This window comes from Eretmochelys imbricata, chromosome 1 (genome assembly GCF_965152235.1).
Source record: "Eretmochelys imbricata isolate rEreImb1 chromosome 1, rEreImb1.hap1, whole genome shotgun sequence".
Lineage (NCBI taxonomy): Eukaryota > Metazoa > Chordata > Testudines > Cheloniidae > Eretmochelys > Eretmochelys imbricata.
Window position 1 is genome coordinate 38231361 of NC_135572.1, and position 24404 is coordinate 38255764.

The window sequence follows — 24404 nt, forward strand, 5'->3', positions numbered from 1 at the left end:
CTTCATCTTTGTAAGGCATTTGCTCTTAAATTAATCAAACTTTCTGAACATGAGGTTCTGTCACTTCCCAGAGGCTTCCAAATATATTTCTACTTCACTTTAAGGGACAGATCTTCAGTTGGATTAGATTAACATAGCTTCATTGATTGAGGATCCAGCTTTAACAGCTAAGCGTTTATCCAGTGTACTAAAACAAATGCAGCATGATGTACACTCTTGGCAACAGAGCAGTTCTCCATATAGATATTGAGAGATAATTTTGGCAGTATAAAGGCTTCCTTTAAAACGCTGCTAGTTTTCTAACCCGTGTTCACCCGCACATTTTCCTCTTTAGTAAACTGTACAGTAGCAGCAGGAGTTTCCTGGTGGTTCTCCTCAATTTTTAGTCCAAGGTTATCAAACCCAGTGCTGGCTGGTTGTGGCAAACTGGTTGTGGCTTCTTCTGCTGTTCGAGTTGGAGTAGAACAGTACAAAATGAAGCCCACCATAATGACACCAAAGGACAGGAGGTAGAGACCTGAAAACTGACAAGGATATGGGGAGGGGAAGGGAAATAGATGTGGTTAGTAATCCTGACTTATGATTGTACCTTGCAGAAAGAGCATCAGTTACAGCTACACTTTCTTTATGACTCAATATTTAGAGTGCATCCATCACCAGAGTATATAGGGCCCAAAAAACAAAATTCAGAAGCTCAGTCCACTGTCAGACTCAGACTGCCTTATTGTTCCTCTCCACTTCCCCTTCTTAACACTGGTATACAGGGAATTGTTGTCCTAAGTTTAGACTCCCATCTTGACGGATGTGACCAAGGATAACATGGTTCTAGATACGGTGATGGCAAGGAGTAATTGTTTATGCAAGTGAACACTAATGTAATGTACCACTGAGTGTTTTCAATTTTAAATGCAACATGGCCAAATTCTGTGATGGATTTACTCCAGACTTTCACCTGTGAGAAAGAATTTGTCCCTGTTGTTGGAATTCTGCAAGTCACTAGATCAGTAGGTGTGTTGTACATCACTTTTAACCATTTGATGTGCTATATACTTGTTATTACTGGGCCAAACCTGTTTTTCTGTCTCCTGATATATACCAGTTTAATTTCACAGAAGTTATACCAGTGTAAAGAGATAACTACTACTAGGTGGATCAGGCAAACAGGAATTGGTCCATTATTATCCTCCAGTAAACTGTTAACATTCTAAAAAAGGAAGGATTACTACAAACCATCTTGATAGGAAAATAAGAGTCCACTTAAAGAGTTGACTTTATAAAATTGGATTTAAAATGTAAAAGGATCAAATTACCCTCAGCTGGGAACAGTTTGTCAGCAGACACAAAAAGCTACAGATTTTCTTCCCAACACCATAATTACTGAAGCAGCTGGATGACTGAAATCAAAATATCCCTGCTCAAAACTAACTCCCCAGTAATAATACAGGCCTAATATTCTTTTGAGGCCTGACCCTGCTGTCAATAGAAAGACTCCCATTGGTTTCAATGCATGCAGGATTGTTCCATACGTCTTTGTTATCTGGGCTTATTGTCTTATGGCTGAGATTTTCAATTATGTCCTATGATTATTGTTTAATACTATGAATTCTGATGGAGGTTTGTATTGTTTCACTTGTCTGCTAATACTTGCACTGACAGTTCTGGTGTCAAGAGGATTCTATTACCAACTACAATTAATGGTGACAAAGTCAGTGTCGAAAATTATTTTCAGCTGAATCAGAATGCAATATAGCAACCCAGCTTTAAACAAGTTCAGTTGCTCGGCGTATTGGCATGAATACTAGCCAGAACTTTTCAAACATTGGCCTCAATTTTAAGGAAAACAAGTAATTCCTCACAGTCACAAAATGAAGGAAAAATTGGGACTTCAGACTCAAGCCTCTTTGATAGCTCAGCGCTTTGAAGGGCACCACATGATACTGCACATGGAGAGGTGAGCTGGCTCAGAATGGACAGGGGCCTGAGCTTAATATGGTCACGCAGGCACAACTGAAGTTGAACTACTAAGGAAGGGTAAATGGCTGCTGCAATTCCAACTCCTCAGCTTCTACATCGAAGGATTTCAGAAATAATGTAAATTGTGCCAGATTCTGCTCAGTTACACTGATGTTAATCTGAAGTAACTCTTACCTGTAATGGAGTTACAAAAGTTTAAACTGAAGACAGAATTTTGCCCGTGGATGTCTACATTTTATTTATTGGTTCCCATGAAGACGGTCTGTTTTCATAGAGCCTTCGGTTTACGTCCACGGTTATCTTATAGCCAGGCAGCTAAATTCTCATCAGGCACACAGACGTAGCAAAGCAGAGTGTACTGGTGCCCATAATCTCTAATAAGCATGCTCATGCACAGCTTCCCCTGCTATGCCCCACCTAAAAGGATTATTCTTCTTAGAATCTGTGGCTAAGACTTTCAAAGTGACTGATCTGGGGGCGTGACTTTCTAAAAATGCTGAGCACTCAGCCCTGAAACTCAGGCCCTTTTTGGGGTGCAACCAAAACTTGAGGCACACAAAATAGTCACCTTTGAAAGTCTTAGCTTAGCTGCAGAGCTATTGCCAGGTCCAAGGGACACACACAGGCATAAACATGAAGATCATACCTTGGCCCACCCAGGAATGCCTCTGCCTCTCAAGGAGGGGTTGTAGGACAGTTTCTTCAGGGCTTTAAAGGGAGATAATGAGAACAATGATCATACCCTTTTCCTCGCACTTTCACTGCTGAACATGGGATTTCTGGACACACAGCACCTGCTGTGACTTGGCATAAGACAGACAACTCATCTCCAATCTGCACTGTGGATTTCTGTGACATAACATTGTACCATGCATGAAACTCCCACTGTCATTGATAGGAGGCCTGAGTACATAATGTGCAACAGACTGCTACAATATGGACTGGAGAAAGTTTTGGCCACTGAATAGCTTGCAGCACAGGAACTGCAAGTAAGCAAAAGGGGTGATTGGAGCCCATTTGTGAGTACCCACAAAATGACTGCTGAAACTTACATCCATCCTGTAATTAGAGATGATGGTTCCCTAAGCTTTCCAATCATATTTATGTTTTACCTAATTATTGCACTGATGTCTTGTACTGACACCAATTATTCCAGAATATTTACCAGTCACTTTAATGCAAACTCCGCTGGGATTTCTTTTCAATAGGATACTGCCAACTGCTCTTGGGGCACTCTCCCTCTAGAGGTCCTAGCTTCCTCCTAAGCTGTCCCCCTTTCTACTTCACATTAGCCCATTCAATCAACTTAGCTTAAAATGAGTCAATCAGCCCTTAAACTCTGGGGGTGTCTACCTATCATTTTCTTAGGCCATGTATACACTACAGAATTAAGTCAACCTAACTTATGTCAGCATACAGCCACCACAGTAATTTCTTCACTTGTGCATGCCTACACTTTGCTCGTGTCAGCAGTGTGCGTCCTCAACAAGACTGCTTGTATCAATTGTGCTGTCAGTGTGAAGCATTGTGGGACGGCTTCTGAAAGCCAGTAAAGGTCGACCTAAATAACAGTGTCTACACTGACACAACATCGACCTAACTACATTGACCTTAGCTCTATGCCTCTCATGGCGGTGGAGTTATTAAATAGGCATAGCAGGGTGGTTATGTCAGCGGAACTGACATTTAAGTTTAGACACTTCCATAGTTAGGTCGTCATAAGCTGCTTTGCATCGATCTAACTCTGTAGTGTAGACCAGGCCCTAGAGGCAGCTGGGCATGGTGCTATTGTCCCTACACTCTCCCAAACCTTTCTGCCTCCCCAGCCCTCTCCGTTTTCCTTCCTTTATAAATGGGCTTCTTTTCCTTATTGGTCCAGGCTGTGGTGCATGCCTCCATGATTGGCAGTCCCAGCACCTGTGCTGGGGTGTGGTCAGCCTGGTCGCCTATAAGCCAGGAAGTCTGTCTCCCACTTCTGCCTATGCTCGGTATGGGGTTTGCACCACAGACACAAAAACATTTTAGATGCAGGCGACTCAACTTTTTAGAGATGAGTCATTAGGAAAATTAAATTTGGATTTTCTGATACATAAGTTATTCTAACCACTAGAGCATGTGCTAGAGAATAAGGTATGTATCTTAGACACCAAGGCAGAGATACTTTTCCTGAAATAATAGAATAAAGGCTAAATCCTGGCTCTGAGTACAGGGGGTACGCAAGGAGGAGGCGGCTCCATCATAGTCCAGGCATCGTGGCTGGAGCCATTCTCCCCATGTGTAAATCTCAATGCCTGCATAAATAGCACAGCATTAGTTAGCTAGACGGATGGCTCTGGAAGTTGGGAGGAGGGCACTAAAGCAGCAACTGTCAAAAGCTACAGCCAGCATTCCTCCAGCACAGTCCTACTAGCTCTGTGGGGAGAGGCGTAAGGCCAGGGCTACGCTCCCACCCTGCTTACACAAATGCCCCCTGAAGCGTTGCATGCTAAGACGACTGCTGGCTGGCCTCCATCACTTAAGCTCCGAAGACCAATCTGAATCTGTGTAGACAACGGCAGACTTTACAGTGACGGTGATGGGAATCAGATTGGGCCCTAATAACAGAAGCAGCCACACCACGTTTGCTTCCTGCACTGGGGCAGGAAAGGGTCTCCCATCCTCCTTCCCCCTACAGACTCATAGGCAGAGACATGTAATTTAACCCTTCTGGTGCACAGCAAGCGGATGGTCTTGTAGTGAAGGCACTGAACTGGGTTCAATTTCTAGCTCTGTCACAGACTTTCCTGTGTGACATTGGGCAACTTACTTCACTTCTCTGGCCTTCAGATTCTCTAGCTGTAAAATGATGATCAAAATCCTTCCTGACCTCGCAGGGATGGTGTGGGGCTATATGTTTGGGAGAGCGCTCAGATACGATGGGGATGAGGCCAGATAAGAATGGGGGTTGGGATTAAAGTAGATAGCAGTGCTGCTCAGTAATCCAATGTCACTAGAACTCATTTGGGTTGAACTCACTAAATTTGGGGGTGTGGAGAAATGTGTGGCACTGACAGCAGCCCCTTCCCTTTGGAACGGAAACAGAAAGGGGGTTATTCCTCAGGCACAAAGTAAGCCATTGTTCCATTCTTTGACACCTTTTGCCTTGGTAATTCCACAGCTCCAGTGTGTTTTATGCCTCACACTGCTGAAGAAATAAAATCTCGCATAGTTTTGCTTGCCCTCCTCTTGCTGCTTTGAGAGGAGAGATTTTGTTTCCCCTTCCACTAGGACACCCTCAGCATGTCTTTTAGGCTACTGTATGTGGAAGAGGGCTGAGTTCAGAGGACTAAAAGCCCCATTTTAATTAGTGCCTCATGTACCGTATCTGAAAAACCAATATTCAAGAACAAGTATTTATTTGTTTTACTCTGTTTTATTCAGTCAGGCTTTGTTGCACCAATTTAAAGCAGCATAGAAACTAATTTTCGTTAAATCTGTACAACTTGTGTATGTAGACAAGGCACCATTCAATACCAAATCTAAAGTCTACTATCAATGTGATTGGTAATCCGGTAACTCCACCTAGTGTCCAGATTTGCAATAGACTCTTTCCTAAAAGTTTACACAACAGAAGCACGTTCAGAAAATATTTGTGGCAAGCAAACTCTCTGTTCAGTCTTTGGAGAGCTCCTGGGGTTTTGGTTTGTTTGATATTTGCCATTGTATTTCAGATCTCAGCTGCAGCTGCATGTAAGACAATGACAGAAGTGATGTTCCCAAGGGGTGAAAATGTAATTCTGAAAGGGAGGGTTGGCCATATGAAGGCCCCCTGTGGGCCTGATCCTGTAAGGGACCAAGTATCCTAATTCACATCAATTCCAGTGGTAGACAAGGGCTCACACCACCACACAGGAATAGGAATGGGATCTTCCCCCACCCCAGATACTGTTCTGTGATGAGCTTATTCCAAGTGGCAATAATGAAGAAGGTTTCAGAGTAGCAGCCGTGTTAGTCTATATTCGCAAAAAGAAAAGCAGTACTTGTGGCACAAATATTCCTTTTCTTTTTGCCAATACAGCCATATGGAGTAAAATGAATTTAGCCATATGGAAAAAAATTTTAAATTTGTTAGTCTCTAAGGTGCCACAAGTACTCCTTTTCTTTTTAATAATGAAGAAGGTTAACAAAACCATCATGTACTAGAAGACCACAGCCAAGAACCCCTGGGGTTAGCAGAAATCAGAAATGTAGAGCAGAATAAAGGCACTCTGTGGCATAAAGCTAAGATGAAGAAAGAGATACTCTAACTTCACCTGCAACAGCCTCTGAGGGGGCTTATATGGAATATCTTTTGGTGACAAGAGAAAAACTGTTCTTCTTCAGTAAGAGTTGAGTGGTTCCTTGCATTTTTTGTAGTATATTCAATCCCCTATACCTTTATAATCCATGAAACACCCTTCCTGGTGTCTTTGTGCAACAGCAAAGGAAATATAACATAACTTTGCTGCTGTTAAATATGCAAAAATTGTGCTTCCTGGTGTGTAGTTACCTAGTTCTCCCCTTAGACCTGCTTGTAACTGTAGGTACTGCATTAGTATTGCTCCATTCTCTCGCTGCCTCCCCGTGGCTGTTTTAAATTACTTATGGAAGCTCTCTGATTGTGGAGTTGTCATTCTCCAGAAAATTTCATTCCTTGATCATTCATAGTGTGATCCAGAGTTCATTACTGCTCCTTTCGCCCAGGAAAAATGTATGATGGTTTCAAACACCACTCACTCCATCTTGCTTTGTGAAGACACTAGCAAAGAATTAATTTAACCTTCAATAAATTAGTCTTGCCATCTCCTCCACTTCCCATCGTGGCCTTCACTCTAATTTCTATATGTGCCTGAAATTCTCTTCTAAGTTACCCCCAATGCCTTCTGAAATCCCCCCTTCTTTTTTTTTTTTCTTTTTTTTTAGCCAACATTGGCTGGTACCAGATGCTTCAGAAAGAGATGTAAGAAACTCTGCAGTGGGCAATTATGGGACAATCTGCCTCTAGGGAAAGCTTCCTCCTAACCCCCAACAGTAAGCAGTTGTCTTAAAAAAGCCTCATGCTTCAGGGGTTATATATGTCCCTTCCAAAATTCTTGATTATCTTTTAAAAATATTTACTATTAGCTGTATAAAAGTCTAATCCCTTCTTGAATTACACCATTAGCTGTTTGGTGCCAAGACACGTCATTGATAAGTGACTTAGAAATGGATGCAGTAACTGAGCTGCCTGTTACAATGCACAGTGCAGACATTTTCAGTCTCTCGTATTTACTTAATTTTTAAAATGAACACTGTTGAGTAGGTTAGATCCAAAATTTATTAATGCTCAAAACTGTTGTAATCTGGTGGGGAATGTCAATTGCTACATATCTCTTCGAAAGGAAACTCTAGCCGTTGTGTGTGCCTGACACTACAATATTTCTGTTCTTATGCTTCAGAATTAAAATAAATGGTCCTTCACCTTTACAACCAAATCTGACATAAAAGCTTCTGATTTCTGTATGGCTGAGGGCAAGTGACCTTGTAGAGTAATACAGCTAAGCCTCTTAAGCAAAGTTCTCAAGCTTCTCACTAAGCTTTTCCATCTACTGAGAAGGTCAATGATTAAAAAGGTGATAGTAAGCTCGGAATGACTCTGGGTGCAAAGGATTAGCCAGAGTGGAAGGTTGTTTTTAATAGGACCACATGGCTACAACAGAATGCTAAAGAAACAAATCTTACAGAAGCAGTTCCACAGACTGTCCTAGTCAGAGTGTAGAACAGATACATTTGTGTTCAGAACTCAGTGTCTTGAGTTCTGTTCAGAGATATAACTGCATAGGCTTGATTCTTCTCTCACAGATGTTCTAATAACTGATTAAACATGCAGAAAACATTTACTTTTCACATCAGCCCAAGCCATAGCTTCAGATGTAGACATGCTTGAACTTTTGATGAACTTTGGATCTGAACTTTTTAACTGGCCTGTGAGGGCTGACCAGATCTGAACACTCTCAAATTTTGGGTGATTCAAAATATGGATTAAGAATTCTGGGACTAGGATGAATCACTAATTTATTTACAGTTTCTTGTGCTGATTGCAAGACTTTCTGAGGGTTTTGCAATGGTCTTTAGCAACTTAATCCAGAAAGTGTAAAATGAATTTTAAATCACCATCTACCTAACAATGCAGTATTATCTAATTAAACTTTAGTCTTCTGATTAACTTTTTCATTTCAATGATAAATGAATGATGTAATCTGCACAAACTCACAGCTGCAAATAGTTGTTAGAGACAGTTAAAATGGTTATGCTTTGGAATGAAACTTAACTGAAACCACAATTGGATGTTTGCTTACCTTATAGCCAAACAGGAACAGTCCAAAGAAAAGACTGTAGAGATCAGCTGTCAGAATGCCCAAGTTGACAGAAGTAGCGCTAGTAACTTTAATCACTACTGGCATGAAGCTGTACAGCCCAAACATACAGAAGGCAAATGCCACAAATAGTAACACTGAAAAACAAGACAACAATTTACACTAAAAGGGATGAATAACAAGAGAGCAAAAAAGGCTGAAGTTCTTCAGACACTGTAAACCTTTGCACATTTTATCAGGTGCTACAGTCATACAAATAATAAATGTTAATCAGACTGGGTACAAGCAAATTCCTTACCCACAACTCTCTTGTATGGCAAAAGCAAGCAAGAAAGAAAATTACAGTAACAAGGGAAGTCTTGTACAGATTCAGACGCGGTGTGGATGAATGGCAGGGAGGAGGTACTGAATTTCTATACAGAAATCCCTTGATCACAGGGAGATGAAGGAGGGGGCCTGTCACATCAAAAAAAGGAATAATCCCGTTCCTTCGTTCTTCATTGGATAATATTAGAGCTGGTCAGAGAAACTTTGATGGAAACATATTCCAGGTAATATGTAAATTCATCTAAATCAAAACACTTCATGAAATCACGTCATTTTTGCTGGAGTTTAATTTCAGAAGAAATCAGAAAAACTGCAACAGGTTGAAACATCCCATTTTGACCCTTTCAAAGCAAAACTTTTCAAATTTTCATTTTGAAATGACATTTCATTTCCATTTTTTAAATATTGTCTCATATGATACAAAAGAAAAACGTTGGAATTGAAATGAAACATTTTGATTGACCCAAAATGAATTCTATTTTGGAATTTTCCTTTGCAGACAATCTCAAGATTTTTGGTTTTCGCTCAGATTTGAAACAAAGCCAATTTTGAAATCTGGATCTTTTGCAAAACTGAATTTCTGTCCTCCAATCAGCTTTAGTTAAGACTACCTTTGCCTAGAGGGGACACCAGCATCTGCCTGAAATATTCTGGCTGAAACAAACCCAGTCAAGACAACAATGATGTTGGTGGCATGAATAAAATATTATGAAATAGCAGCCAATTCCATAACTTCTGTCTTGATTGGGTCTTCTGTCCTTTGACGGTCAATGTGGTTCAGTTCCATGGACCTACTTGGCTTTTGGGGTCCAAAACCTGTAAAGCTTATCTCTTTGCTACCCAGAGTCTGCACAGAGTACAGCTCTTCTTTAAACACAGTATGAATGTTGCTTGTTTTATGTCAACAAATGAATTAAAGGCAAATGAAGATATCACAGCTCTGATAAATTCATTTTTCTGAGGTTTTTTAATTTATACATTCATTTTAATGTATACATACCAATTTTCCAGTTCCACTGAATGTGAGCTATGTCCGTGTGTTCCACAATGGCTCTACATAAGAAAAGACATGCCACAGTGAAAATTATTTTGCATTGTTTTCACTGTGTATTCAGTGACTTAGAAATGGATGGATTTAATCAAATGATGGATTTAATTACAAGCATGTATAAGAAATGTTTTGACTTTCTGTCTCTTTTATAATAAGGAAACAATACATAAGAGTTAAATAAAAGGGCTCTTGCCTTTCACGGGTTCACTTGCTATTTAACATACCAGCTGAGAAAATGATTAACTGTGATGCTGAGAGGTGAGGAACATAAAATTAGTTAGTCGGCCTTGTTTGCCTGCTCTCTCTGTCTCCATGTTTGTTTGTAATAGTAAATGTTGCCTCATTTTTAAATTCAAGCTTAAACATCACAAATACCCCTCTTTAATCATTCTTTTTCTTTTGAAATAAATTTTAACACTGATTTTTTAGTCACTTTTTAGAAAATCACAGAAGTCATTCTGCCAGGGAGTAACTTCTGCAGGTTCCCACTGGAAAAACCTTTACAGAAATGCAATCCTGTGAGTAGTCTTTCCTCACATGAGTGGTCCCATGAAGGTCAATGAGACTATTCACACAAGTACAGACTATGGCCCAGATCCTCAGAGGTATTTAGGTACTGCACTCCCACTGAAATCAATGGAGTTTGGCACCTAAATGCCTTTGAGGATCTGGGCCCATACTCAGAGAGGTTTGCAGGATTGGGCTTCAAGGGTGCTACATGAAGCAGCAGCATGTATGACCTAGGCAGAAGATGTAAAAAGGAAATGAAATGCATGCTGCAGCTCAAAAAAAGGACCCCAAATGCCTACGTAAATGCAAACTTAACAATGAATTAATTTAAAAACAATAGCACCATTTGGTGGTACACAAAGAAATCATTCTGCAGTGTTCTTAATTAGGGTTAAAGTAAATATATTAGATCCTTACAGCTGTAGACCGCTGATAATAGTCCCAAACAAGCCCACCATTCCTAGAAACTCCACTCTGCTCAGATTTTTCACAATGTACTCCTCACTCACATTAGAAATGGCATAGAAAGAAGCACCCAGCAGAACTAAGACATCGCCAATCACCACGTCACTTCCTGTACAGAAATATTAATCCACAAAAAGGGAAATACTGTAAACACTTTTTAGCTTTTTTTAATAAACAAGTTTATTTCTAATGTCTTCACCTTTCAGGATAGGGAGAGGGGAATGTTTCTGTCCTGCTTGTGACCTATCACTTGCAAACCAAAGGCTGACAATGCCAAAGGCTCCAGCCGCCCTTGCAAAGTTTGGGGTCAGCTGAGCTTTTGGTTTTTATTTTAAAGGTTAAAACACACTTTAACTCACCAGCTGTTTTATAGTAAGGTCCAGTTCTATCTAGTTCTGCTAGAGTTAAGCACTGTGTGGGAATTCCAGCAGAATCCAGAAGAATTCTAACTTTCAGACCATTGATTCAGTTCTTCTGCATTAAGGGCCTGATTCAGCTCCAATTAAAGTCAATTTATTGATTTCAGGGGGAGCTGAATTAGGCTCCAAGTCTACAAAAGCTCTTAAATGGGTGCTACAAGTCTATGATTGCAGGATATGGACTAAAATAAGCCTTTTATACTATACTAATGGAATTCCCTGTAACGCCAACAGTCTTCAGGTAATGCCTTATGCATCAGTTCAATAGCCAGATCGTTGCTCTCATTAAAGTCCTTGATTTGATTTAAAACCTCTTCCCCAAGCAGTTTGATAATCATTCTTTAGGAAACATGACTGGGAGCTGGGGGAAGGACTGAGAGAGTCACTTCTTGCAAGAAGTATAGCTATGGGCTTGTCTACACTTACATTTTATAGCGCTTCTAACTTGCTGGCTCAGGGGTGTGAAAAATCACACACACACCCCCCGAGCACAGCAAGTCTGAGCGTTTTAAAGCACTAGTGTAGACAAACTCCGAGTATTGGGAGCTGTGCTCCCAGCACTCAGAGCTAATCCCTTGGTGGAGGTGAATTACCAGGAGCTCTGGGAGAGCTGTCTCCCAGCGCTCCCGCGTGACCACACTCACACTTCAAAGCACTGCTGTGGGAACGCTCCTGCGGCAGCGGTTTTAAGTTTCCAGTGTAGCCATGCCTTATGTTGTATCTATGATGGATGAATCACGACAAATCTAGATATCTCAGGGAAGGAAGATTTTCCCTTTGGACTCTATTCTGTCATAGATTCTAAGGCTAGAAGAGACCATTGTGATCATCTAGTTTCACCTCCTGTACAACAAAGGCCATAGGACTTTCCCAAAATAATTCCTAGATCCGATCTTTTAGAAAAACATCTAAACTTGATTTTAAAATTGTCAGTGATGAAGAATCCACCACGACCCTTGATAATTGTTCCATTGGTTAATTACTCTCACCATTAAAATTTTACACCTTATTTGCAGCCTGAATTTGTCTAGCTTTAGCTTCCAGCCATTGGATTGTGTTATACTTTTCTCTGCTAGATTGAAGAGCCCATTATCAAACATTAGTCATGCTTACTAATGTCAAGCAGCACTACGACTACACCTTCACTACAAAAAAGATGTCTTTTTACATCGAGATAGCTATCACACTCACTGTAAAATCCTGGTGGAGACAAGGCACGAGGCGGTTTTACCTCCATGTAGCTAGTCGAGGTCAAACTACACCTCCCACCTGAGGTTTACCTTGACTCGTTTCTGCTAGGATTTACACTGAGATAGCTAAAAGCTGTGTAGTGTAGACAAAGCCTAAGTCATACGAAAAGACCCACTGACATCAATGAGACTGGTTGTGTAAGTAGGTGCTATTCAGTGTATTTAACAGATGCATATCTGGGCCCACTATACGTTTTTTAATTGGACTAAAGACATGTTGATACGTTAACTCTAGACAAAGAGTACTCATCCACACTCTCTTTGGTTTGCAATAGTACTAATTACTTGAAGTTTTAATTAACTCCAGAATCTAAAGGACAAGGTTTTATTTGAGGAGAGGTTAAAAGAGATAAACATACACATAGGCCACAGTACTCAGCTGCACCCAATAAGTGCTGTACACAGCAGGGTTGCCAACAGTCCCTTATTACAAGGGAGCTCCCTTATTTTTTCATCTCTGTACAACAAGATTGGGAGTTGCTGAGTGCTGCAAAAAGCAGCAAGAAATACCCCTGGCGAAGATAAGTACTGCTTATTATTAATAATGATCATTAATAATGATATCAGAAGGCGGGGTGGGGCAGGGGTACGAAGAAAATGGTCCCTTATTCTTGAAATACAATGTTGACAACCCTAGGTAATGGGCAAGCTGCAAAGGAGCTCTCTGTGGCTCCCTAATGCTGGAGCTGGCTTGAGATTGTTTTGGCCCCAGCATAGTTTAGAGCAGCCCTAATGCTGCTCTAACCGATGCCCAGTTGGCTGTTGGCCTCAAGGGGCCAGCCTTCCTGTCCACACATCCTCCATCCCCAGCATGCCCCTGACACCGGCTTCTATGCCACGCAGGGATTCCCTTATGCAAGCAGTATCTCCAGCTGCAGAGAGCTGCTAGCCTTCTGGCCCCTTCATGCCTTTGGAGTGGTAAGATAGGATAGGAGCAGGTCTTAGTGAACTTGGGTTTAGATCCTCAAAGGTATTTAGGTGCCTAACTCCCAATGAAATCAATGGGAGTTAGGCACCTAAATACCTTTGAGAATCTTGGCCTCGTTCTTTGAGGCAGTAGCATTAACCCAGGTCTGCAGGCAAACGGATACCACCATCCCCATAAGTCTGAATACAAGCCCTCAAATACTGTCTTTGGGGACCGAGGAGCTACTACACTTCAATAAAGGAACCAAAAGTGGGAGTGTTGTTCTCCAGGACAAGTAGAAGGGCATCCTGTAACATATGGCTCCACCCCCATGTCTGCAGTCTGAAAAGACAGAAGTCCTAGAGTTTGGAAGGGCATTAACCTGAAATAGAGGGTGTCACCCTGGAATAGAGCCAAACCCATTCACCATGAGTTTTCTCTTCTTTTGTCTCCCCTTTGAAAGTAAGAATGTCATGAAACCCATGTTTCCACACTCTGTCCAGATGATAACCAATTCCTTACCTTCACCGTTCTGCCTCCCAGCTAATATGTCTGCACCAACCATTGTTCCCACACCCAACAGGCAGACAGCAACAGCTATGAAATGGATGAGTCTGTATCTTGCACGCAGAATGAACCATGATAGAGCCATCAACACAGGGATCCCAAAGCAGTCCAGGAGCTACGTGTACATAGAAACAGTTTTTAATTAGAAACCTGCCAAAAAAAATCTTGACTTCACCATCCAGAGGGCAAACATGGACTTTATACTCCACCAGAGTACATGAAGAGTAAGCCTATGCCAGTCAATGAAGTTACACCAGTGTAAAGCCAGTTTAGGTCAGAAGGGAATCAGGCCCACAATTTTGCCATCAAAGCCATTATGTGACTTAGGCAGGTGTGGATGCTACTGAGTTGAAAGTCTCTCGTATCTGTAAACTAAGTGTACTATATTCATGATGGGTCTGCTCACCTCCGCTATCATTAGGAGTGAGAGCGTTGAAAGTGTTGCTGCTAAACTCAAGTTCCTCCAGGGGCCACTGAACTACTAGAAAGAGGATTTTTGTTTGGATTTCATTTTTTCCTCTTTTTATGTGGTTTTATTTTGCCACGCTAAAGTGGCTAAATCTGGTCATGCTCATCTGAGTTTTTTTCTTTTTCCCCTTTTCTACTTTGGAATCAGAACTACGGGCTAGATTCTGATCCCAGTTACACCAGTGAAAATCTGAAGTAAATGCAGTAAAAAGAATGGAGTTATTGCAGCTTTGTCCCATTCTGACTGAGACCAAAATCTGGCCCTGCATTTTTAAAATGGGTTCTGCCGAAAAAGCTATGTTTTGTTTAATTTAGTGCTACTGAAAGGAAAGGTGTAAAGAATTTTTGAGGGGAACAGTTATCCCATAGCCAGTTTCCAAAGCCTCCTGTTTCTTCCAGAAAACATCTACAATACAGCAATGCATTATCAGTCCAAAACGCTGTAGTATACTCAAAACTGAAAACTGGGTTGCAGCATAAAACAGATTGAATGTAACAGAAAATTAAATAACACAAGGAACATTGTCCCAATTGTATTAGTCATTTTTTATATTTAATTCCGTAAAAACAAAAACCACCTTTCCTGTTGGAATTTGCCAGAAACCGATGTGGACTTTCTAGTCTGCCTTAATGGATGCCATAGAAAGTGAGGGTCACGGGACTATAGCCGAATTCAGGTCCAACTTCCCACAGAGCCCTGTACATTGTGCTTCAAATCACTGAAACTTACCAGAACTAAAACATAGGTATTAAAAACTGAGCTCCTGGAGTCACATCCAAACATAAGTGCTAAATCAATGGGAAGTCTCACATAAGTACCATGATCAAGATTTAGCCCTCCGTACTTAATGTTCACTGTTACTTTTTACCTTTCTAAATACACCATTTCAGTGTTTTATTCTGCACTCCTGTTACTGAAGTGTGATTACCACTTAGAAAAGCAAGGCTGCAAAATGACTTTTGTTTATAACCCCATGTTTTCACTTGCTCATAACTATACAGAGTATTTCAACTAAAATCAAGACAGCAGAAAGAGGAATTGACACAGGTTAAATTTTAATTGGGCTTCATAAATCACATGCTCCATCTAATCCTGCTATCAGTTTTTTCTCTGTTCCCTGGATTCTCTCCAGTTTGCCCTATTTGAGAAGCAAAAGCAAAGCTGTCTAGAAATGTCCCTTTCACTGTTAATAGACAAACGCGGTCACCATTTCACTAGTTTTCTAATCATTATACAGTCCTCCAGCCAAGACAGAAAAAAATCATTTTTAAAATAAAAAATTTAATAGATTTCTAAACCCAGAAGGGACCATGGGATGATCTATTCTGACCTCCATAGAATTTTAGCCAGTGTTTCCAACATCTAGCCCAATAACTCCAATAACTTGTAGTTGAGCTAGAACACATCTTTTAGAAAGAGTTCCAATCTTGATTTAAACATCCAAAGGATGGGTAATTTTTCTTGGTAATGTTTCAGTGGTTAACCACCCTCAGTTAAAAAAAAAATCTTATTTCCAGTTCGAATTTTTCCAACTTCAACTGGATCTTATTATGTCTTTTTCTACTAGATTATAGAGCCCTCTAGTATAAGATATCATCTTCTAGCACCATAATCGGAGAAGGGCAAAGCAGCTGAAGTATAGCAGTGAATCTGGCCAACTGATGTCACTGGGATTACTTATAAGAATAAGGGTTCATACTATAGCACTCTAAGACACCTATGGGGAAGTAGGCAATTGACATTTGGAGTTATTGCTACTAGCACCTCAGCAAACTCTCTGTTGCTGTTCAATTCTGCCCTCCTTTTTTATCGGGAGGACAAAAATGACCCTCCAATTTGATTTACCAGATGTTCTGTCTCAGCTCAGTTTTGGCCACACTTTATACTGAGGTTTCATTTATAAACAGCTAATAGATGTTTTAATAAATGGTTAGTCAATTATTACAGATTCAGAGATCCCAACAGGTCAATAGGTTGCTTATAACCATTATAACACCTTCAACTAATGTGCTTATAAATATCTATAATAGATAATACTCTTGTCTATAACATGTTGATAACATCTATAATTATTCAGAAACCATTTATAAATGGGCCCTTAATATAAAGCGATCTTTCTTTCAATATTGCATATTTTGTGCTGTGAAGTATATGGTCAAACAACTTGTTTCCGTTATCAGCTCAGCTAGACGATGGTATGAAATTAAAACATGTCCTTGTTACAATTCTAATTTCCACTGGCATTGTCTGAACTGTGGCAGGATAAACCATTGCACATGTGCACCAAAATCCTTTTTTCTTTATCTACCAGGAAATAGCAGTTGCCATCTCAATGTTATCGCTGTAAAAATCTACAAGATCCTTCCTTGGCAGTACAAACATCTGCTAAACTAAAGAAAATAGTTTTGCTTTTCCATTGTTGAAAGCATGTGGAAGTTTCCCACTGAGTGGAAGTTTCCCACTGAGAAGAATCATGAGGCTGATCTCAAGCTCCATCGATTCACTGATGCACAGAGGATCCTGAACTTGCTTTAAGGGGGCAGCCCACTGGGCCATTTTGTCAAGTAGCCTGTCTCCAGCAGTGACCAGGGCCTTGGGGAAATTCAGCACCAGAGATAGGGCTAAATGTTATGGCTCGGGCCTCTCTCTGTATTTTAAACACCTCTTTCTCCCTGCTTGGCTCATTCACGGTCATATTCCCAGATGCAGGCCAGACCAGTGAGGGGCTGTGTCAACACGGCCCCTGCAACCTTGGGTGCCTCAAAGTGCTTTGCTGTTGTAGCTCCCAACCTGGGCTGCACACAAACAGCCAAACAGTATTCACGTCTCACCCCGAGTGTCTGTGTATAGCTATACCCCTGGTCCAGCAACTCTGACCCCAGCAGCCTGTCAGCAACACACCAGTCACACTTTGGCTTCCCTCACGCTTGGTTACTACTTGCAGGGAGGATCCCAACACAGTCCCAGTCCCAAAATTTCCCAGAAATGTCTGTTCTGCACTGTCTCTTTACTCCTGAGGAAATTCTGCACCAAAAAAATTAATATTCTGTGACAAAAAATTAAATATTTTATGCATAATATTTTAAAATTCTGCAAAATTCTGCACATTGTATTTGTCAAAATAACACAATATAATCACACCATTTTCAACTATTTGCTGACAAGTATTTTGAAATAAATTACCAAAATAATTGAAAATGGTGTGATTATATTGTTATTGTGTTTGTGTGTTATTTTGACAATTAAAATATGCAGAACTTTGCAGAATTTTAATTTTTTAAATTTTTTGGTGCAGAATTACCTCAAGAGTTCCAGGGTTCTGTGTGGCGCAATCTGGGTGTGGGCAGCTTGGTAGGGGTTCTGGGTGCAGGAGGAATGGGACTCTGTAGGGGACTCCAGGTGAAGGTGGTTAGGGTTTGGGTGGGGGACTGGGGGAGTGGGTCTTGGTGGGGGGGTCTGGGGAGCTCCTGATGCAGAGGGTGAAGCTCGGCAGGGTGGGAGCTTGGACAAATCAGGGGGGGGTGGTTCTGGGTGCGAGGGGCTCCTGATGCAGAGGAGGCTCAGGGAGAGGGGGCTTCTGGGTGCATGGGGGGGGGGAAGGGTCACTGTACAGGGAGCTGCTTCCCCTGTCCACCTAAACCCAGTGCATCCCCCACACACACACACCCAGCCCCCGCCACTGAGCCTCACCCCGCCACACACCTGGAACACCCCCCTCCCTCACCCCCGAGCCAGATCCCCACCACAGTGCAGGGCTTCCTGCAGCCAGGGTAAATTTCTGGGGCTTGATCTGACCCAGCCCCTGCTGCTTCGTGCAGGGAAGGGAGAAGGGGAAGGGGAACTCTCTCTCCATCCTCTTCCCGCGCTCTCTCCCCCAGCTGGAATTAACAGTCTCTAGTTTGCTGGGGCATGCCCAGCGCAAACAGAGCATCTGAGCTGCCTGGAAGGGGTGAGTGAGTACTGGTGCAGCTTCTCTTTGCTTCCCCGCAGAAACCATTTTCTGCAAGGAAGCAAAGGGAATTCAGGGGGCATTTTTCTGCTGCACTGCAGTTGCACAGCATTTCCCCAGGAGTATCTCCTGGACAGTTCCAATATTAAAGGTTTATTGTCCCTGTAAAGGGTCAATAATCAACAGTTTGCTACTTTAACTGGAGTTACCAAACAGTTCAATTTACACACGGCACTGGATTGGCTTATTTTAAAAAATAAAACAAGTTTATTACAAAAGAAGATAGGATTTTTAAGTGAATTCAAGTACAGGAGATGAAAGTGAAAACATAAATCTAAAAATCTAAAACCTAATCTAGCAAATTTTGAGTCCAGGCTTTGTTTAAGATGGCCTTTCTCACCCACAGTCTTCCAGAAAGATGATGACTGACCCTTTCCTTGGTCAGGATCTCTCCCAGAGGCTCAAAGGCCTTGGACACTTTGTCTCCTTAGGTGAAGGAGAGAGATATAAGGTGGGGTTCTCGGCCCCTCTCTTGTATAGTCCAGTGAACCTGTGAAGTGGTTTCTTCTGAAGGTTATCCCAAAGCAAAGTTTAATCAAACTGTAAAGAAGGTGACAGGGAATGTGGTGGTGAAGAAGGCGCCATTATCTTCCTTCTCACCTGTGTTTGCTGAAATGCAAATTTTGCTTTGTCTCCTGTCATTTCCTCCCCCTGCTGTCCCGAGGACCCTGTTTACTACTCATGTCACACATTCCTTTGTTTAGGGTAGGCCTGTTTAACAACTTCTGCCTGGGCAGGGCTATGTGGGTTGGAAAGTATGCTAATAATATCATACAGGGGGATTTCATAATATTACATATAATATTGCTCCTTACATTTCACCACCATGATATTATTGACAAGCCTCGAGATACCTCACAGGCCTATTTAGTACTAAGATTATTACAGTGGTGCATAAGGTGTGAATACAGGGTTGCTTTCAGTCACACTCACAAATCTCTGTCTCTGCTGGAGCTCCTTAGGGTGTGGCTGACTCCCGTGCAGCTGCTCGAGCAGAAGGGTGTGAAAGGAACCTTCCCATTCTCCTCACACTAAGGGGCAGCCACAGCTGCAGTCCTTGCTCTCCCCTGTGTCCTGGGACTGCTCCCTGCAGTGCTCCTTTGATGCGGGTACAAGCCGCATCAAAACAGGGTGAAGAAGAACAGGAGGCAGGTGGGATGATGGCCCTGCTCCCATTCCATACTGGTTGACCGAGGATGAGAATGCACCCACCTAAGTGTCGTGCAACAGGCGTGCCCCACTGTGTTACAATGCTTCCCAGAGCTCCTTGGGGCAGGGACAGCACCACCCTGCCCCCAACAAAGGCCTTTGCCAGAGAGACACAATCTGGCCCAAATCCTTGTTTTGCACCACCCAGGAAATGGAGCTGTTGTCAGCAAACTCTTAAAAACGCGTTCTATCAAACGAATAAGAGCTGTACTCAAAAGACTTGGCACTGGATACCACAAGCAAATGTTCACTGCTTCCCAGAAGTATTACTCATGGCACAGCATGCTCCACTCCCCAGACTGCAGAGAGGACTCCATATATTGACAATCTTTTCCATTTTAAAACAGTTCCATATTTGTTCTATAAAAATCTCATGATAATAACAGATTCAAACGGATTTAAAAGCAGCAAATCAGAAAGGGAAAAGGACCCATACCTGAACACTCGTTAGGGTTGTATACTGGTAAGCCTTTACAATTGTGTAATTAGCTTCGACATCCACTAGTGCCAACAGAATATACTTCCACCATTTCTTTTTCAGAATTTGCAAAAGGTTGTCACTGCCTGGTTAGAGAAAACTTCAGTCAATATATGTTTGTTTCAGAAGGAATGCTGAATGTTTTTTAAGGTATATCTGATATTACTGTGTTTGGTTCTAGTTGGCCCATCTGAATTAAGATAAAGTAGAAACAGACCGCAGCCCACAGACGGGCAATAGAAATGATTAAAGGCATAGAAAGATTTCCGTTTGAAAAGAAACTGACAAGACTAGGGCTGTTTAAAGAGAAGATGAATAAGAAAAGCAGCAGCCTCAGGACTGCTCTAATTTATTCAAAAGGCTGAGCATAGCCCTATATAGCCCCGAATACGGGAAGTGCAAAGATATCTTAAAGCTGCCTTTGCCATCACATCCTCCCTCTTCATTCCTGCCAGAAGTATAGGAATTCAGTAACTGAGAATTAGGTCCACAGACTTCAGTGGGGTTCTGTACAAGTAAAGGGGTCCACTCGTGCTTATCTGAAGGCAGGGTCAGAGCCATAAAATTGCCAGCTTCTCACTATGCTATCACTGATACTTTAAAATATATACAAAATGGGTTTTTTTAACTAATTATGAAACAAATAAAACCTCCTTTGCTCTCCCCACAATATTCAGGTGAATTCACACTTCTACAGCCCAATCCTGCTTCTACTGGAGTCATTGGGCATTTTACCATTGATGTCAGTGGGTGCAGGAGTGGACCCCTACTTTTATGATATCTCTCATATCTCTCATGGTGTTCAGTTGGCCCATACTTCACAGAGTGCATGTCTCACTGTTTTAGTGCATTAATCTGAAAAGTATGCAAGGAAAACAGAGTTTTATGAACCAAAATCCCTCCCACAGTATTTCACATACCTCTCCTAAATGCCAACATAGTCGTATAAACTAGAAGAAGCAAACAATAGTTGATAAAACTTTGTAGCATTGGAGTGTTCACTTTGTAGTGTTCTGCTAAATACTGGCTTGCAACAGCAGTCCCACAGATAAACAGGGAAAGCATCTGACCCAGCGCAAGTGTTTTCAAAATATGACTGTAAATGTAAAAGAAAAATGTAATTAATTTAGAATTAAAAAAATATTAATTATCTTAATATTTACAGAAAAAAATAAGAAGCCGTTTCTTCCAAGCTAGTTCTTTCTTCCACTCCCTTTCATTAGCTCCTCAGCTCAAACATGTTGTTGAAACCATTTTTTAGCGCACCTCCTACTTACACATGCACATGGGGCCCTGTCTACACGGGAAGCATTTTCTAACCTCATACAGTCTTGGAACCCGTTCAGTAAAAATAGATCAAGCCAACTTAAATCACCTAAAACTGAGTCCATACTATCTCTTTAAATAATTTTAAATTCAGTTTAGCTGAAGTGGTTTTAAAACCAAGCAGAGAATATCTCCAGTGTAGCTAGGTATTCTGATACCAAGGGCCTGTGGTCTATTCCTTGCTCTGCACAGACTTCCTGTGCCACCTAAACTCTCTGTGCCTCAGTTACCCAAACCATAAAAGAGGGATAATACTTATCTAACTCAAGCCTCCTGTGAGGCTCAATTCCTGAGTGACTTGAAGTCAGCTGAGACATTTGGAGGGAAGGTGCTACAGAAATGCAAAGTGTTATTATTAGGTGTGGATATATTTGCTATTTCCCATCACATTCCACTGCAGTTCTTGATGGTGATTAGAACGAACACTTCCTGTGCAAGCATTGCTTTAACTCACATGCCTCTTCCTATGCCCAGCTAAAACTAGGGAAAGGGTTCTAGCCCACTTTGGTTTTCAAGCACGTTATCTATTTAATTCAAAGTAGTTTTGAGCTTTGTTGTATTCCTAGACATTCAAAGTTAATATATCAAATTATATTCCTAGCCTAGTTCACAGGCTGGTTATGTTGGTGACATTCTGTCTATTCTATTCAGTGTAGGATATTAAATCTCACTCATCACTGCAGTATCTGAGCTCCTTCCAGTCGTGCATTAAGCAACACAACTACACATCTGTCATGGGTGGTTTATTCTCTCTTCCTCTCCCCAGACACAGAAACATGTGCAGTGGCATGCCTTGTTGTGATAAGGGTTTCGTTGTTGTTTTGGTTTTGGGGAGAGTGGTGGGGAGCTAATAAATATACCTGTTGCTATCTATGTTTGAAAAGGCAAGCTCAAAGAAAAGTGCCTTGCACTTGGGAGTGGAAGATGGTGAGGTTTGTGATGCTTCTTAGTTTCTGGGGGTATTCATTCCACAATCTCAGATCATGCGGTCTCCTGCACAGATGAGTTTTAGTGCTAAGAACTCCCATGTACCAGAGGAGTGGCGTTGTCAGCCACCATCTTTGTCCTGGAGCTTTAGTCGATCTTTTAGATATACTGGCCATGGAGTGCTCTGAGCACAAGGATGAAGACCATGAACTTGATTTGAAATTCTATGATCGTTGAATGCTTGAAGTTGGCAATATTGCAAAGATACAGCCAGGTTTTCATGTACATCACAAAACAATGTGGTTGTTGAAAACTGTCTGACTATGGGCTTGTATTCACGGCTGAGCTAACTCGAGTGTTGCCCCAGTAAGGGTATTTCTACAATCAGAGGTGTGACTGCAGCATGGGTAGACATAGCTAAGCTGGCTTTGATCTAGCTAGTTTGAATCACAAATAACAGTGAAGCCAAAGCAGCTTGGCTGGCAGCACAGGTGGTAGAAGCCCACCCAGGACCCTGGGACGTAATCATGCGGCTAGCCTATGCTGCCAGAGTTTTTGTAGCATGAGAAGACCTATGCCAAAGCCCTGGGCACCATGTCTACACTACTACTGGTAGCTGTGCTAGCTATATTAAAGCTTGCACGGGTATGCTTACCTGTGCTACAATCACATCTTAGTTTGCTGTGTAGGCACACGGGTACCTCTGAGCTGCAGCTGCAGGACATGCAGATGTCCCGGCATTAAGCTAGCTAGCTCACTAAAAACAGCAGTGAGAGCGTGGGCTTCAGCTTGGGCTAGCAATGCAAGTACATGCTTAGAATCATAGAATCATAGTATATCAGAGTTGGAAGGGACCTCTGGAGGTCATCTAGTCCAAGCCCCTGCCCAGAGCAGGACCAATCCCCAACTAAATCATCCCAGCCAGGGCTTTGTCAAGCCTGACCTTAAAAACTTCAAAGGAAGGGGATTCCACCACCTCCCTAGGTAACACATTCCAGTGTTTCACCACCCTCCTAATGAAAAAGTTTTTCCTAATATCCAACCTAAATCTCCCCCACTGCAACTTGAGACCATTGCTCCTTGTTCTGTCATCTGCTATCACTGAGAATAGTCTAGATCCATCCTCTTTGGATCCACCTTTCAGGTAGTTAAAAGCAGCTATCAAATCCCCCCTCATTCTTCTCTTCCGTAGACTAAACAATCCCAGTTCCCTCAGCCTCTCCTCATAACTCATGTGTTCCAGACCCCTAATCATTTTTGTTGCCCTTCACTGGACTCTCTCCAATTTTTCCACATCCTTCTTGTAGTGTGGGGCCCAAAACTGGACACAGTACTCCAGATGAGGCCACACCAATGTCGAAAGGCGGGGAACGATCACGTCCCTCGATCTGCTGTCAATGCCCCTACCTATACACCCCAAAATGCCATTGGCCTTCTGGGCAACAAGGGCACACTGTTGACTCATATCCAGCTTCTCGTCCACTGTCACCCCTAGGTTCTTCTCTGCAGAACTGCTGCCTAGCCATTCGGTCCCTAGTCTGTAGCAGTGCATTGGATTCTTCCATCCTAAGTGCAGGACTCTGCACTTGTCCTTGTTGAACCTCATCAGATTTCTTTTGGCCCAATCCTCCAATTTGTCTAGGTCCTTCTGTATCCTATCCCTCCCCTCCAGCGTATCTACCACTCCTCCCAGTTTAGTGTCATCCGCAAACTTGCTGAGGGTGCAATCCACACCATCCTCCAGATCATTAATGAAGATATTGAACTTGGGGGGTCAGGCAGGCTTGTGCAGCCCACTGCTATTTAGCCTCACTGCTATTTTTAGCGAATTAGCTAGATTAAAGCTACCAGATAACTCACACTCCTGGCTGCACGGTACATTAACCCCAAGGGTATTTCTTCTACACTGCAGTCAGCACATGTAGACGTACCCCAGATAGCTTTGAGCTAGCTGGCTCAAATAACAATAGCAATGAATCCACAGCAGCATAGGCTAGCCGCTCGAATACATACATACCCAGGGTCCTGGATGGGGTTGTGCAGCCCTTGCGGCCACTCAACCTGCTGTCGCTTCACTGCTATTCTTATTCGAGCTTGCTGGATCAAAACCATCTTGGGTATGTCTACTCTATACACTGTCAT

The 24404-nt window shown here is 42.0% G+C and overlaps 1 protein-coding gene across 1 annotated transcript; it reads right to left on the minus strand.

Moving 5' to 3' along the window:
* Positions 1-299: 299 nt before the first annotated feature.
* SLC35F2 (solute carrier family 35 member F2) lies at positions 300-24404 on the minus strand. The gene is made up of 8 exons (XM_077816591.1): positions 24280-24404; positions 20930-21105; positions 19968-20095; positions 13800-13959; positions 10654-10810; positions 9676-9728; positions 8331-8485; positions 300-524 (listed from the first exon to the last, which is right to left on the minus strand). Exons 1-8 carry the CDS (start codon positions 24402-24404, stop codon positions 300-302), a joined length of 1179 nt encoding a protein of 392 aa, XP_077672717.1.

What these genes read in the sequence shown, in the direction of transcription:
- SLC35F2 (XM_077816591.1), bottom strand. Translation starts at nt 24,404, where the DNA reads ATGACAGTGTATAGAGTAGACATACCCAAGATGGTTTTGATCCAGCAA. An exon ending in TGGGAGGCAGAACGGTGAAG is followed by an intron (nt 10,811 to 13,799) that starts GTAAGGAATTGG and finishes ATTTCTGTACAG; the next exon opens with GAAGTGACGTGGTGATTGGC. An exon ending in TCAGTGGAACTGGAAAATTG is followed by an intron (nt 8,486 to 9,675) that starts GTATGTATACAT and finishes CTTGTTTTTCAG; the next exon opens with TGTTACTATTTGTGGCATTT.